At 39.9% G+C, this 14,346-nt stretch overlaps 1 protein-coding gene across 1 annotated transcript in view; it reads right to left on the reverse strand.

Moving 5' to 3' along the window:
• Positions 1-14,346, reverse strand: part of LOC114911911 (butyrophilin subfamily 1 member A1-like) — a 170,400-nt gene that overhangs the window by 106,445 nt on the left and 49,609 nt on the right. Inside the window, exon 4 of the mRNA XM_029256406.1 lies at positions 13,607-13,681. Coding sequence (XP_029112239.1) covers positions 13,607-13,681 — 75 coding nt within the window. The remainder of the gene's footprint in view (positions 1-13,606; positions 13,682-14,346) is intronic.

Raw genomic sequence — 14,346 nt, forward strand, 5'->3', positions numbered from 1 at the left:
ATCTCCAGTGATCTGTTGAAGATCTTTGTGAAGATAGGGGCCAGCTGGTCAGCACGTTTTTAGGCAGGCCGGTGAGACGCCGTCTGGGCCTGGTGCTTTCCTTGTCTTCTGTTTGACGAAGACCCGACACACCTCCTCTTCACAGATCAAAGGTACAGGAGGAGGGAAGGTGGGGGTTACTGGAGGTGTTAATTGATGTGTGGAGAGAGGGTCTGAATGGGTGTGGGGTGTGAGACAGTGTTTTTCAAACCTGCAATAGAACTCATTCAAATTGTTGGCCAATTATCGAGTTGACACGGTGCTGGGAGATGATGTCTTGTAATTTGTGATGTCTTTCAGGCCTTTCCACAGTGATGCAGGATCGTTGGCTGAAAACTGTTTCTTCAGCTTTCCAGAGTAGTTTCTCTTAGCCACTCTGATCTCCTTTGCCAGTGTGTTTTTGGCCTGTTTATACAAGACTCTGTCCCCATTCCTGTAGGCATCTTCTTTGGCCTGACGAAGCTGTCTGAGTTTTGCAGTGAACCACGGTTTGTCATTGTTGAATGTTAAACGAGTCCTAGTAGGGATGCACATATCCTCACAGAAACTGACATATGATGTTACAGAGTCTGTGAGCTCATCCAGATCGGTAGCAGCAGCCTCAAAAACACTCCAATCCGTACACTCGAAGCAGGCTTGTAAGTCCTGCTCTGCTTCCTCAGTCCATCTTTTAAGAGTCCTTATTACAGGTTTAGCTGATTTCAGTTTCTGCCTGTAGGTCGGTATAAGATGAACCAGGCAGTGATCACACACACACACACACACACACATTTTCAGAACCGCTCGTCCCATACGGGGTCACGGAGCCTAACCCAGCAACTCAGGGCGTAAGGAGGAGGGGGAAGGGGACACACCCAGGACGGGACGCCAGTCCGTCGCAAGGCACCCCAAGCGGGACTCGAACCCCAGACCCACCGGAGAGCAGAACTGTGGTCCAACCCACTGCGCCACCGCACCCCCTCTATCAGGCAGTGATCAGAGAGCCCCAAAGCTGCCCGTGGGACAGAGTGATATGCATCCTTTACTGTGGTGTAGCAGTGGTCCAGTATCTTACTGTCTCTGGTGGGACATGTAATATGCTGTCCGTATTTTGGCAGTTCACGGGAGAGATTTGCTTTATTAAAGTCCCCGAGAATGATAATAACAGAGTCCGGGTGTTGTTGCTCTGTGTCAGTGATCTGGTCGCCCAGCTGTTGCAGCGCTGCGTTCACACACGCTTGCGGTGGAATGTAAACACTTACGAGGATGAACGAGGAAAACTCCCGCGGCGAGTAGAAAGGCTTGCAGTTGATGAAGAGCGCTTCTAGGTCGGGACAGCACATCTTCTTCAACGCTGTTACATCTGTACACCACCTTTCGTTGATGTAGAAGCATGTTGTCCTGCCGCGGCGCAATTTTCCCACCGATTCCGCGTCGCGATCCGCTCTGATTGGAAGGTGATCAGGAATCCTTGATTTTCGGAATCTGCAGCTACTCAGTCAGTACGTGTCTGCATTATTATGTCTCTCTGTTAATGTAATGGACACATTTTCTATGAGATGAACGTCGCTTTGGAGAAAAGTGTCTGATAAATGAATAAATGTAAATATATTGAAGAGACTCATTAATTTTAATGTTGATATCAGTTAGGAAATTATTAAATTTTGCATGATGACGTGATTCTGTTTACTTCGACATGATTGAACTTTAAAACACATAATTGCTGTTAAACAATATTTATTTAAAATCAACACAATGTACAAAAGGCATGTTTAGATGGAGAAATTACAAACACTGATTGAAGGAGAGAAGGGACATTAATCAAATGTGGCATCATGACCTGAACATTAAAAATGAAAGTCTGTTTCTTCAGTCTGTGTCACTGACAGGAGATATGATCAATGGGGTTGAGTTTGTACCATCATCATTGGTACAGGGGCTGAAATATGGATACAGTTTCTCAGTGAATTTATATCCAGAGAAAGTGTAGAGATGAGACTTGTCCTCCACACTGTAAAAGGAGACCTGACCCTCCTCATAGTCCACATGCACCCCCACCTTCTGGGGCTTCACACTCAGGTTGAGGGACACAGGGGGGTCAGTGAAAGCCAAGTACTTATTCCCCCTGGACAGATTGAGAGCCCAGAGACCACCACTAGTGTTCAGTGGAAAATATTCCTTCCTGCTGATGGACTCCCAGGCCACTCCTAAAGTCCAGTAATTCTTGTCCCCAACTTGCACCTCCCAGTAATGTCTCCCTGAAGTAAAACCCTCTATTCCCAGGACACTTTTCCGGTATGTAAACCTCTCTGGGTTGTCAGGGAGATCCTGCCATATGACTCCATGTCTCACTTGTTTCCTGTCCTCAGACAGGATGAGTTCAGGATGTGCTGTATCAGGGTCCAGAGTCACATCAACTGCGGAGGACAGAGAGGTGGTCAATTATTATATTTCAAAATGTGACAAAAAAATAACACTTTTAAACGTTATATGATATCTGAACATGATATTGCTCTCCTTCTTGCCACCGCGACCCTAGAAGGACTGAGCGGTTTAGACAATAGATGGATGGAAACGTGATATTATTACGGCAGCAGAGCTGTGTGTGTCTGTGGCAGCGATGAGAACAAGCGGTTAGCGAGAATGAGTGAATTTTTATGCATTATATTTATTTTAGGAATTAATATGAATAGAATTTTTAGGTATTAATATTAACTCAGGTAACAGGTGCTTTGGATGTTTTGAAAGAAATTGTAACATGTTACCTTTGAGAAAATAGTGCAAGAGCATTTATGTTTTAAAACTTGTTTTGACTTAATATTAATGAACACAATAAAATGACTTAAGTCAAAAATGAAGTAAAAAATGATTATTATGATAATTATATAATCTGCTCTGGTCACACCAAACTGCTCTCAACACTCCAGTTTGTCTTTCAAATGCTGAATAAATAAACTAGTCCAAGATGCAAAGGTTGTGGAGTCACATCTGACACTTTGTGTCCTTAAAATATATTTTCTCTTTTGCTCACAGTAAGAGGGGAAGATCAGTGTGTGGAAAACAATGAAACTTTTCTGTGGAAAATGTCTCTGTGGTGAAGTGTGTGTTTGCTAAAGGAACCTTCTAGAATATTTTTATATTTATGGACTTTTTAGTGCATTTGATTTCATTTGGATTTATAATGTTGAGGAGGAAACAATGAGAGCAGAAGGACCAACAGCACCGGATACATAAAGACTGAGTTCCGTTTCTGTTTGTCTTTCACTCGTAGCTCTAACATCTCCTTCTCACCAGGAGCTCAGTGTGGATTGAAGTGAACTCTTGTGAGAAACAGTCACTTGTTCTCATCACTCATATGTTTTGTGGAAAGGAAGGTCAATAAATGTGCTCATATCCTGTGTCTGTCAGTCAATCGTGTGACAAATGAGAGTCCAGATTCAATGCAGCCAATCAGTCATTATTGTGTCTCCTACAGAGAAGAGCTGCAATGGGGAGAAGAAGCAGAAGAAACTCACCTGCGTATCTTTGTGCCTTCAGAAGTTCTGTAGAGAGAGAAATAAAAATGAGACACATGGAATCAGATACTGCAGTCAGACTGGACTTGTCTCAGTGTCTTTCGTGTCCATTTTTACAGGGCAGAGTCTCATACAAGAAGAACCAAATTCAGTTCTGTGGGATCAATTCAGCTCCACTCTACTTACCAGCTCTTACAAACATGTTTACTAGAAGGACATTAGGCCACTGAAATAATTAATTTCATGTGACTCCTTAAAAACTTTTTTTTTTTTAAATACACTAAAATGAAATATAAAATACAAAATCAGTTTAATTTACAGGTACAGTGTATAGTTATTGGGCTCTGACTGTGACAGAAACAAACCTTTCACAGTCACTTTACTCAGGATGGACTCCATAAACTGTTATATTACGGACTTTTTGTGACTCCTTGTTAAAGTACAAACACAGTAAAATACAGTATGAACAGTATGTGATGCTCTTCAGTTTCTGCAGGTACAGTAGTACCATCTCTGTTCTACTAACAGTAACTACAGCTGTACAGGAGGTGATGATACATTTCTCTCTCAATACATGTACTGTTTACCTTGTTTTACTTACCAAACACAATATTGTTACAGTGGTATTGTGTCCCCTCCCCCTCCGGCCCTACGCCCTGTGTTGCCGGGTTAGGCTCCGGTTCCCTGCGACCCCGTATGGGACAAGCAGTTCAGAAAATGTGTGTGTGTGTGTGTGTGTGTGTGTGTGTGTAGTATTTTTACTAATCCATTTTAAACAGAGACATTATGCCTGTTTTATGGACTGATGAAATATATAATCATGAACCATTTACCCTTACAGTGATCTTTGTTATTCAGCTGTTGTGTTGAGAGTAACTGAACTGTTTTATTCTAAGCCCAATATTTTCTTCACATTATGACTCAGAAAAGCTCCTTCCTTATCTCCAACCCAAATTAAAAAGGAATCTATTATTTTTCAAAAAATTATTTGTCAATTGAGGGGGTGCTGTGGCGCACTGGGTTGGACCGCAGTCCCGCTCTCCGGTGGGTTTGGGGTTCAAGTCCCACTTGGGTCGCCTTGCGAGGGACTGGTGTCCCGTCCTGGGTGTGTCCCCTTCCCCCGCTGGCCTTACGCCCTGTGTTGCCGGGTTTTGCTCTGGTTCCCTGTGACCCTGTATGGGACAAGCGGTTCTGAAAGTGTGTGTATTTGTCAATTCAAAATTATTTTTACATTTTTTCCCCATATTTCTGACATGCTTTTTTCTCACATTGTTTCTATACCTATCCAAGCGGGTGCGGTGGCGCAGTGGGTTGGACCGGGTCCTGCTTTCTGGTGGGTCTGGGGTTCAAATCCCGCTTGGGGTGCCTTGTGACAGACTGGCGTCCCGTCCTGGGTGTGTCCCCTCCAGCCTTATGCCCTGAGTTGCCGGGTTAGGCTCCGTGACCCTGTGTGTGTGTATTTGTCAATTCAAAATGATTTTTGCATCTTTTTCCCGTATTTCTGATATGTTTTTTTCTCACATTGTGTGACAATTTTGCTTTTGAAAGGTGCGTTTTGCTGTTATAGTTTCATATTTGCATAAACACACACACAGACACAAAGGCACAAACAGAAACTGTCATGCTATAGAGTAGGTTCATGTTTTGAGACAATATAATGGTGATATTTTAACATTTTCATACATCACTTTCATACAACTGTATTACTTACCATGCTGTCTTTTGAGCTGACCTGTAGATGAGAGCAAATATTCTAATTAGTTAGTTAGAACTAAAATTGATGAAATTATGCAATGAATAAATGAGAGAAAAAAAAGATGAAATCAATAAACTTTTTCTTTGAGAAGTGAAATCCTGACAAAGAAGGAAAGTGCTGCTTAATTAACCTGCATCCAACACTGACTTCAACATGGTAATTTCTACAGGTCATCTGGCTGTGGTACCACGTTATACACTGTAATTCTGTCAGTCATTAATATCCAGAAACACACACACACACACACACACACACACACACGCACACATTTTCAGAACCGCTTGTTCCACACGGGGTCGCGGGGGAACCGGAGCCTACCCGGCAACACAGGGAGTAAGGCCGGAGGGGGAGGGGACACACCCAGGACGGGACGCCAGTCTGTCGCGAGGCACCCCCAGCGGGACTCGAACCCCAGACCCACCGCAGAGCAGGACTGTGGTCCAACCCACTGCACCACCCCGCCCCCTCTATCCAGAAACATTTTTTCATAAAATGTATTCATTCACACAATTAAAGCAAACAGTTTTATCAGCGAGCGAGACAGGAAATTATTTTTGATATTTATCTGAAAGATATGAAATCGAAACATTTCCAGTCATCACTTTTATACAGCTGTTTTACGTACCGTGTTGTTCTTGGAGCTCACCTGTAGATGTAAAAGTAAATATTGTAATTAATCAGTGAACTAAGATTAATGAAATTATGCAATGAAGTTCGTGTCACGAAACAGTACAGTCACACACACTGCACATAAATATGTTTGTGAGTGTTTACATGTTGTCATAATATCTTCTTACACTTTAACCATGTCTGACACACTTGGAGCAAAAGATTTTAATATATCAGATTTTTCATTGCATAAAAATTGTTCTAACTGTGTTTTGTTCATGCCAGCAATATAATTTACCGTTATATATATGTTAATGAACCCTGTTGCATCATAAATATAAACTGAACAGTTTCACACACACACATTATCTGAAACCACTTGTCCCATGCAGGGTCATGGGGAGCTGGAGCCTAACCCAGCAACACAGGGCCTAAGGCCGGAGGGGGAGGAGACACACCCAGGACAGGATGCCAATCCGTCGCAAGGCACCCTAAGCAGGACTCAAACCCCAGACCCACCGGAAAGCAGGACTCAGTCAAACCCACTATGCCACCGCACTGCCCCTTGAGCAGTTTTTCTCAAAACCAAATATTTTCTATTACTGTCTCAGTATATTTATATTTCTGTGTCATTCTATACAACAAATTTATATTTTGAGACACTACAGTGGTATAAATCATTCCATATTTAGCTGAAGTCTTTGTCCAAGGGGACTTTAAAGCAGTGTCTCTAACACTGAAAGACACTTTGAACTGATCTATAAAAAAAGAGTTTGAACATAAACACTTTCACACTTAAAAACTGTGTGATATTCGAGAAAAAAAAACCTAAAAGCACAACACAGAACCGTAGCATTAATGCATGTTAACTGTTTATATATCATTATGATTTATATAATACAGTATGACAAGAGGACAGGGTGTGGTCGTGCAGTAGGTTTGGCCGGGTCCCGCTCCTCGGTGGGTCTGGGGTTCGAGTCCTGCTTGGGGTGCCTTATGATGGACTGGCGTCCCGTCCTGTGTGTGTCCCCTCCCCCTCCAGCCTCACACACTGCTTTGCTGGGTTAGGCTCCGGCTCACCATGACCCCACTTGAGACAGGTGGTTTCAGACAATGTGTATATGTGTGTGTGTGTGTGTGTGTGTGTGTGTGTGTGTGTGCGTGTGTGTGTGTGTGAGTGAGTACAGGGGAATTTCAGCAAACCGGATCATGAAAAAGAAACCTCGTCATAAGACCAAGACTGTTCTCCAGGATCAGGTCCACACTTGTTCATTCCCACATAGAAATAGTGACTGCTGTACTTTGTGCTCAAACACTGTATGGAACACAGCTGGTGTTCATTGGCCTCTGATGAAAACCACATTTTTACAACTTGCATGTGATGAGCACACAAATGACATTAAGAACTAAGGTCAGTTTATAGTCAGCAGTTCACCTAAAACACACATTTCTGGAATCTTCTAAAATTCATAAACCAGGGATGTCCAATCAATTTGGAGACAAAGGCCACAACAATTACTATGAACTGGTTCGAGACACACAGGTGTAAAAATCATAGTAAGTGACACAGTGAATGTAAAACAGCTAAAGTGTTTTTCTACATATATTACATCTGAAACTGTGCAAGTAAAATTCTTGTGTCTGATGTACATTTGTGTATAATGACATGACAGTAACACACACACATTGTCTGAATCGCTTGTCCCATTCGGGGTCACAGGGAGCCAGAGCCTAACCCAACAACACAGGGCATGAAGCTGGAAGGAGGAGAGGACACACCCAGAACAGGACACCAGTCCATCACAAGGTACCCCAAGCAGGACTCAAACCCCAAACCCACTGGAGAGCAGAACCTGCTCCAACCCACTGCGCCACCACAATAACCCTCAGCTTGAACCTAATAATAAGGTGCAGTTAAAAACTTCAAGCTCTTGCTATGGTGACACATTTCTGCTGAATTTTAGTAAACAACAATTCTGTAGCTTGATTTCTTTACTGGTTCATCATCATAAAAACTGTGATATCAACTCAGAAGCCTATTTAGACAGTCATCTGAAAAAGCAATGAAACAGAAACAGAGAAGTAAATATTTTCTCTAACACAGTCTGTAATAGTTGAAGGAAGAAGGAAATTCCCATCTTCATACAGATGTTGACTTAAGCATATATCCAACTCACTATTGTTTTCTGATACTTGCAGCAAAATATTGTTGCAAGAAAATGTCATTCAATCAAAGTTGTTATTGAATATTTTATGTGCAGTTTTTCTTTTAAGATGTTATTGTTCTTGATCTCTCAGACCAGTAGGAACAAACTGTTTATGATCCAGCAGTGAAAACACTACAGTTACTTGCTCAGCGACTGGATTTAATTATCAAAATCACTTTACAAACAGTATAATCTTTAGATTCTCACTATGGAAAAGGGATCATCAGTGATGCAGAAAATATTATACAGAATATAAAAATACCTTGAGAGAAAATCGATAAATTAGTTTTTTTTTTGCAAATGTGAAAATCCGAACATAGAAGGAAACTGCTGCTGAATTAACCTGCGTCCAAAACTGACTTCAGCTTGGTCATTTCTACAGGTCATCTGGCTGTGTCACCACGTTATACACTGTAATTCTATCAGTCATTAACATCCAGTAACATTTTTCATACGTTGCACTCATTCACACAAATGATAGAAATTGTTTCATCAGTGAACAAGAGGTTAGCGAAACAGTTTTTTGTTTCATATTTGTCTTAAAGAAGTGATATTGCAACATTTTCATACATCACTTTCATACAACTGCATTACTTACCATGCTGTTTTTTGAGCTCACCTGTAGATGTAAGAGTACATATTGTAATTAGTCAATTAGAACTAAGACTGATGAAATTATGCAATGAAAAAATGAGAGAAAAAAAGATGAAATCAATAAACTTTTTTTTTTCAGAAGTGAAATCCTGACAAAGAAGGAAAGTGCTGCTTAATTAACCTGCGTCCAACACTGACTTCAACATGCTCATTTCTACAGGTCATCTGGCTGCGGTACCACGTTATACACTGTAATTCTGTCAGTCATTAATATCCAGAAACATTTTTGCATAAAACGTATTCATTCACACAATTAATGCAAACAGTTTTATCAGCGAGCGAGACAGGAAATTATTTTTGATATATATCTGAAAGATGTGAAATTGAAACATTTCCAGTCATCACTTTTATACAACTGTATTACCTACCGTGCTGCTCTTGGAGCTCACCTGTAGGTGTAAAAGTAAATATTGTAATTAATCAGTGAACTAAGATGAATGAAATTATGCAATGAATTTAGTGTCACGAAACAGTACAGTCACACACACTGCACATAAATATGTTTGTGAGTGTTTACTTTTTATCATAATATCTTCTTTCACTTTAACCATATCTGAGACATTGGGAGCAAAATATTTTAATATATCAGATTTTTCATTGTATAAAAATTGCTTCTAACTGTGTTTTGTTCATGCCAGCAATATAATTTACCGTGAAATATATATGTTAATGAACTGTGTTGATCACCTGTTGCATCATAAATATAAACTGAACAGTTTTTCCTCACACAGACACACACTATCTGAAACTGCTTGTCCCATTCAGGGTCACGGGGAGCCAGAGCCTAACCCAGCAACACAGGGCAAAAGGCTGGAGAGGGAGGGGACACCCCCAGGATAGGACACCAGTCCGTCGCAAGGCACACCAAGCAAGACTCAAACCCTAAACCCAGCGGGGAGCAGAACCCGCTCCAACTCACTGCGCCACTATGCCCCTCTGTAAGGGAGGCAATGAATGAATGTTAAATGTATAAAGTGTTTTTCTGCATATATTACATCTGAAACTGTACAAGTAAAAATATTGTGTCTGATGTGCCTCTGTGTATAATTACATGACAATAACCCTCAACTTAAACCTAATAATAAGCTGCAGTTAAAAACTTCAAGTTGTTGCTATGGTGACACATTTCTGCTGAATTTTAGTAAACAACAATTCTGTAGCTTGATTTCTTTACTGGTTCATTGTCATAAAAATTGTGATACCAACTCAGAAGCCTATTTAGACAGTCATCTGAAAAAGTAATACAACAGAACAATAGAAGTAAATATTTTCTGTAACACAGTCTGTAATAGTTGAAGGAGGAAGGAAATTCCCATCTTCATACAGATGTTGACTTAAGCATATATCCAACTCACTATTGTTTTCTGATACTTACAGCAAAATATTGTTGCAAGAAAATGTCATTCAATCAAAGTTGTTATTGAATATTTTATGTGCAGTTTTTCTTTTAAGATGTTATTGTTCTTGATCTCTCAGACCAGTAGGAACAAACTGTTTATGATCCAGCAGTGAAAACACTACAGTTACTTGCTCAGCGACTGGATTTAATTATCAAAATCACTTTACAAACAGTATAATCTTTAGATTCTCACTATGGAAAAGGGATCATCAGTGATGCAGAAAATATTATACAGAATATAAAAATACCTTGAGAGAAAATCGATAAATTAGTTTTTTTTTTGCAAATGTGAATATCCGAACATAGAAGGAAACTGTTGCTGAATTAACCTGCGTCCAAAACTGACTTCAACATGGTAATTTCTACAGGTCATCTGGCTGTATCACCACGTTATACACTGTAATTCTATCAGTCATTAACATCCAGTAACATTTTTCATACGTTGCACTCATTCACACAAATGATAGAAATTGTTTTATCAGTGAACAAGAGGTTAGCGAAACAGTTTTTTGTTTCATATTTGTCTTAAAGAAGTGATATTGCAACATTTTCATACATCACTTTCATACAACTGCATTACTTACCATCCTGTTTCATGAGCTCACCTGTGGAAAGAAGAGTGAAAATTGTAATTAGGCAAAGGCCACAATAATTAGTGTGAAGTGGTTCTACAGACACAGGTGTAAAAATCACAGTAAGTGTTACAGAGAATGTTAAATGTCAAAAGTCTTTACTACACACAAAAAATCACACACACAACCACACTCTGTACCACCACTTGTCCCACCTGTGGCAGCAGGGAACCAGAGCCTAACCTGGTAACACAGGGCATAAGGCTGGAGGGGGAGGGGACAAAGACAGGATGGGACACCAGTCCACCACAAGGTACCCCAAGCGGGACTTGAACCCCAGACCCACCAAAGAGCAGGACCACCCCCCCCCACATTGCTTTCATACAGCTCTATTACTTACCATGCTGTTCTTCGAGCTCACCTATGGATAAAAGAGTAAAAATTGTAATTAGTCAGTGAAAACAGAGATTAATTAAATGATGTAATGAGGTAATCTAAAATACCACACATTAACCAGGGGTTAATCTTTTTTTGGCTAAAGGTCACAATTATTACTGTGAACTGGCAGAAAGAGGTGTAAAAATCACAGTAAGTGTTATAGGGAATGTTAAATGTCTAAATTTTTTGTTTGCAAATTGTTCCTAATTATCTTTTTTTATATATATCTTAAATATGTAATTTTCCAACATTTCATACATCGCTTTCATACAAGTGTATTACTTACCATGCTGTTCTTTGAGCTGAGCTGTAGATGTAAGAGTAAATATTGTATTTAGTCAATATGAAAAGAAATAAATGAAATAATGTCATGAGGTCAGTGTCACGAAACATTACAGTCACACACTGCATATGAATATTTGCATGTGACTTTTTAGATTTTATCGTATTATCTCATCTTCAGCTGTGGCGGCAAGTGAAAATTGTAAATACCTTAAAAAGTGCAATTCAGCAACCAGTTCCTGTGCAACTACATTTTAAACACTGAATTTTTTATTCAATCTGAGCTTAGAACTCATGGTTGGAAAAATGTTTAAATATTCTTTGAACACAATATTGTTATGGTTCAGAATGTTATAGTTGCTAATAATAAATAACCAAAAGCAACTGACTCTAACTAGTGAATAAAACTCATACCATATAATTACTGCTGCGGGCTATGATATAAAGTCACAGACACACACACATACATACACACACACACATACACACACACACACACACATTTTCAGAACCGCTTGTCCCATACAGGGTCACGGGGAACCGGAGCCTACCCGGTAACACAGGGCGTAAGGCCGGAGGGGGAGGGGACACACCCAGGACGGGACACCAGTCCATCGCAAGGTACCCCAAGCGGGACTCGAACCCCAGACCCACCGGACAGCAGGACTGTGGCCCAACCCACTGCGCCACCGCACCCCCTGATATAAAGTCATTTTCACATAATACTGCTTTTCAACTATGTTTTTTAACTTTTTTTAACATAAACAAAACCATAAATGTGAACAGTATCTTGCTAAAATACCTCTCTTCTTCTGCAGTTTTACAAAACGGTGAATCAAAATTGTGCATCCAATAATACCAACAGCAGACAGACTGAAGATGACAGCAAAGGTCACCTTCCAGGGATGGGCATGATGGAACATCTCACCTGGAATACAACAAATAATTCATTTTACATAAGGATTACAGATTTACATCTTTCACTAAATAAAAAATAAAATAACCAATTTAATGAGCACAGAACTTGCAATCCTAATGTTCAATTTAACCAGAAGAAACCAATAAATAAGTACCTCAGTTTCTGCCTTTACAAAACTATCATCAGTCTGGAAACACTTTCATACAGATGGATCAAGATGCAAATCAGGACGATAAAAAATGTTTTGACACTGGAACCTGTTAATTATTCACAGTGATTTAAACATGTGTTATGATGAGTGTCTCCATTGAGCTGTTTATACTAAATATGTGTAACTCACCAGGGATGTTGGTTATTGTCTCTTTCACTTCGTTTAACTGCTGCTGTAGAACCCGACAGGTGAACCTGTTGGTCTCTGTCTCCTGTACAATAACGCGTCGTCTCACGATGAAGAGGCCCATACTGTCTGTGTGCGTCTCTGTGTGTCCAGCAGGGAGACTGTGTCCTTCACTGTCCATCCAGACCACTTGAGGCTGAGGGTACCAGCCTTTAGATTCACACACCAGACTGATCCCTCCTTCTTTATATCCCTCATTGGAGATCACTGGATGGGTTCCTACAGCTACAGAAACAGAAATAGTGTAGCTAAAACAAAAATGTATTTAAAATGCATTGAAACTTGATTGAAATTACATGATGCATTATAAAACAGCTTTCGCCTTTAGAAATATATTAATAGAGAAGTCCTTATGACACCTCCAAATTAAACAATTTCATCAATTAAAACAAAATTCAAAATTTTCACCTTTAATATAAACTTCAATGGAAGAATCATCAAAAAAATTCTCTGACTGGACAAAACATTTATACTCTCCATTGTCAGATACTTGCACATTTTTCACTTTTAATGAAGTGTTTCCGTTCTTCAGTTGTTCGAGGAACAGTGATGTCCTTCCCCTGTAGGATGGAACTTGATTCTCATTTCTGTCCTCATGATCCCGGTAAAGATGTACAAGTGGGTTGTCGGTCTGAACTCTGAACCACTCGATATGCAGGTCCACAGCACTGATGTTGGGTTTGAGGTAACAGGGCAGAACAACATCTTCACCAGCTACAGCAACTACAGGATGAGCTGGACCAAGAACCTCAAACCTCTCTGTGAAGAACAACACACACTGAGAACTTATTTAGTATGATACACAGTATGATTGAAACTCTTTTTCGGGAGAATATCTACCCAGTGTGGAGACAGTGGTGAGTTGGAGAAGAAAGAGGATCAAACGGAGACACTCAGACCAACTGATGTTCATCACTGGAAGAAACAGGTATATAGAAACCGCCAGTTAGGAGAGTATATACACACCATCAATGTAAAATGAACAATTATGCAGTCATACAGGATCTGACTATGGATTAAGTATATCAGTTTAAGAAATCACTTGATCTACTGAAGCACTCTATGTACTAGTACAAAAAAATTACCAATACTCACAAGACTAAATTACTATAGTAACTGTTGTACTTTGTGAAGCTGCTTTACAGTGAGGCTCAGTGTTCTACCAGTCTGTTCATATAATAGTCCCAGGTTTTCTAGTCTATTTCTTTCATTAGTCTTCATATATTTTGTTTTTCAGGCCACACAGCATCTGACAAGTATGTCAGAGTGACACTGAAGCACAAGACACATGAATCAGTAACATAAAGAGATTTTATTTTCAAGAGTCAAAGCACAATTCAAGTCTGTCAAGAGAAATGTAAAGATGCAGATAGAAAAAAAAAACTACAGTAAAGGAACATTTTTGCTGGTTAATTTTGGGAAAATAAGAGTTTTTCAGGTACTGAAATATGATCAGGCTAATGAACTACTGAATAAAAGAATCGAATTACTGCTATTTTCTCACTCAGCTTGTAATTTAAAACAGGTAGGTGTGAATAATGTGCTCAATGCATGGAGAAACTTTAGACAAGGCAGCACGT

This window comes from Scleropages formosus, chromosome 11 (assembly GCF_900964775.1).
Source record: "Scleropages formosus chromosome 11, fSclFor1.1, whole genome shotgun sequence".
In the NCBI taxonomy this organism is placed as follows: Eukaryota; Metazoa; Chordata; class Actinopteri; order Osteoglossiformes; family Osteoglossidae; genus Scleropages; species Scleropages formosus.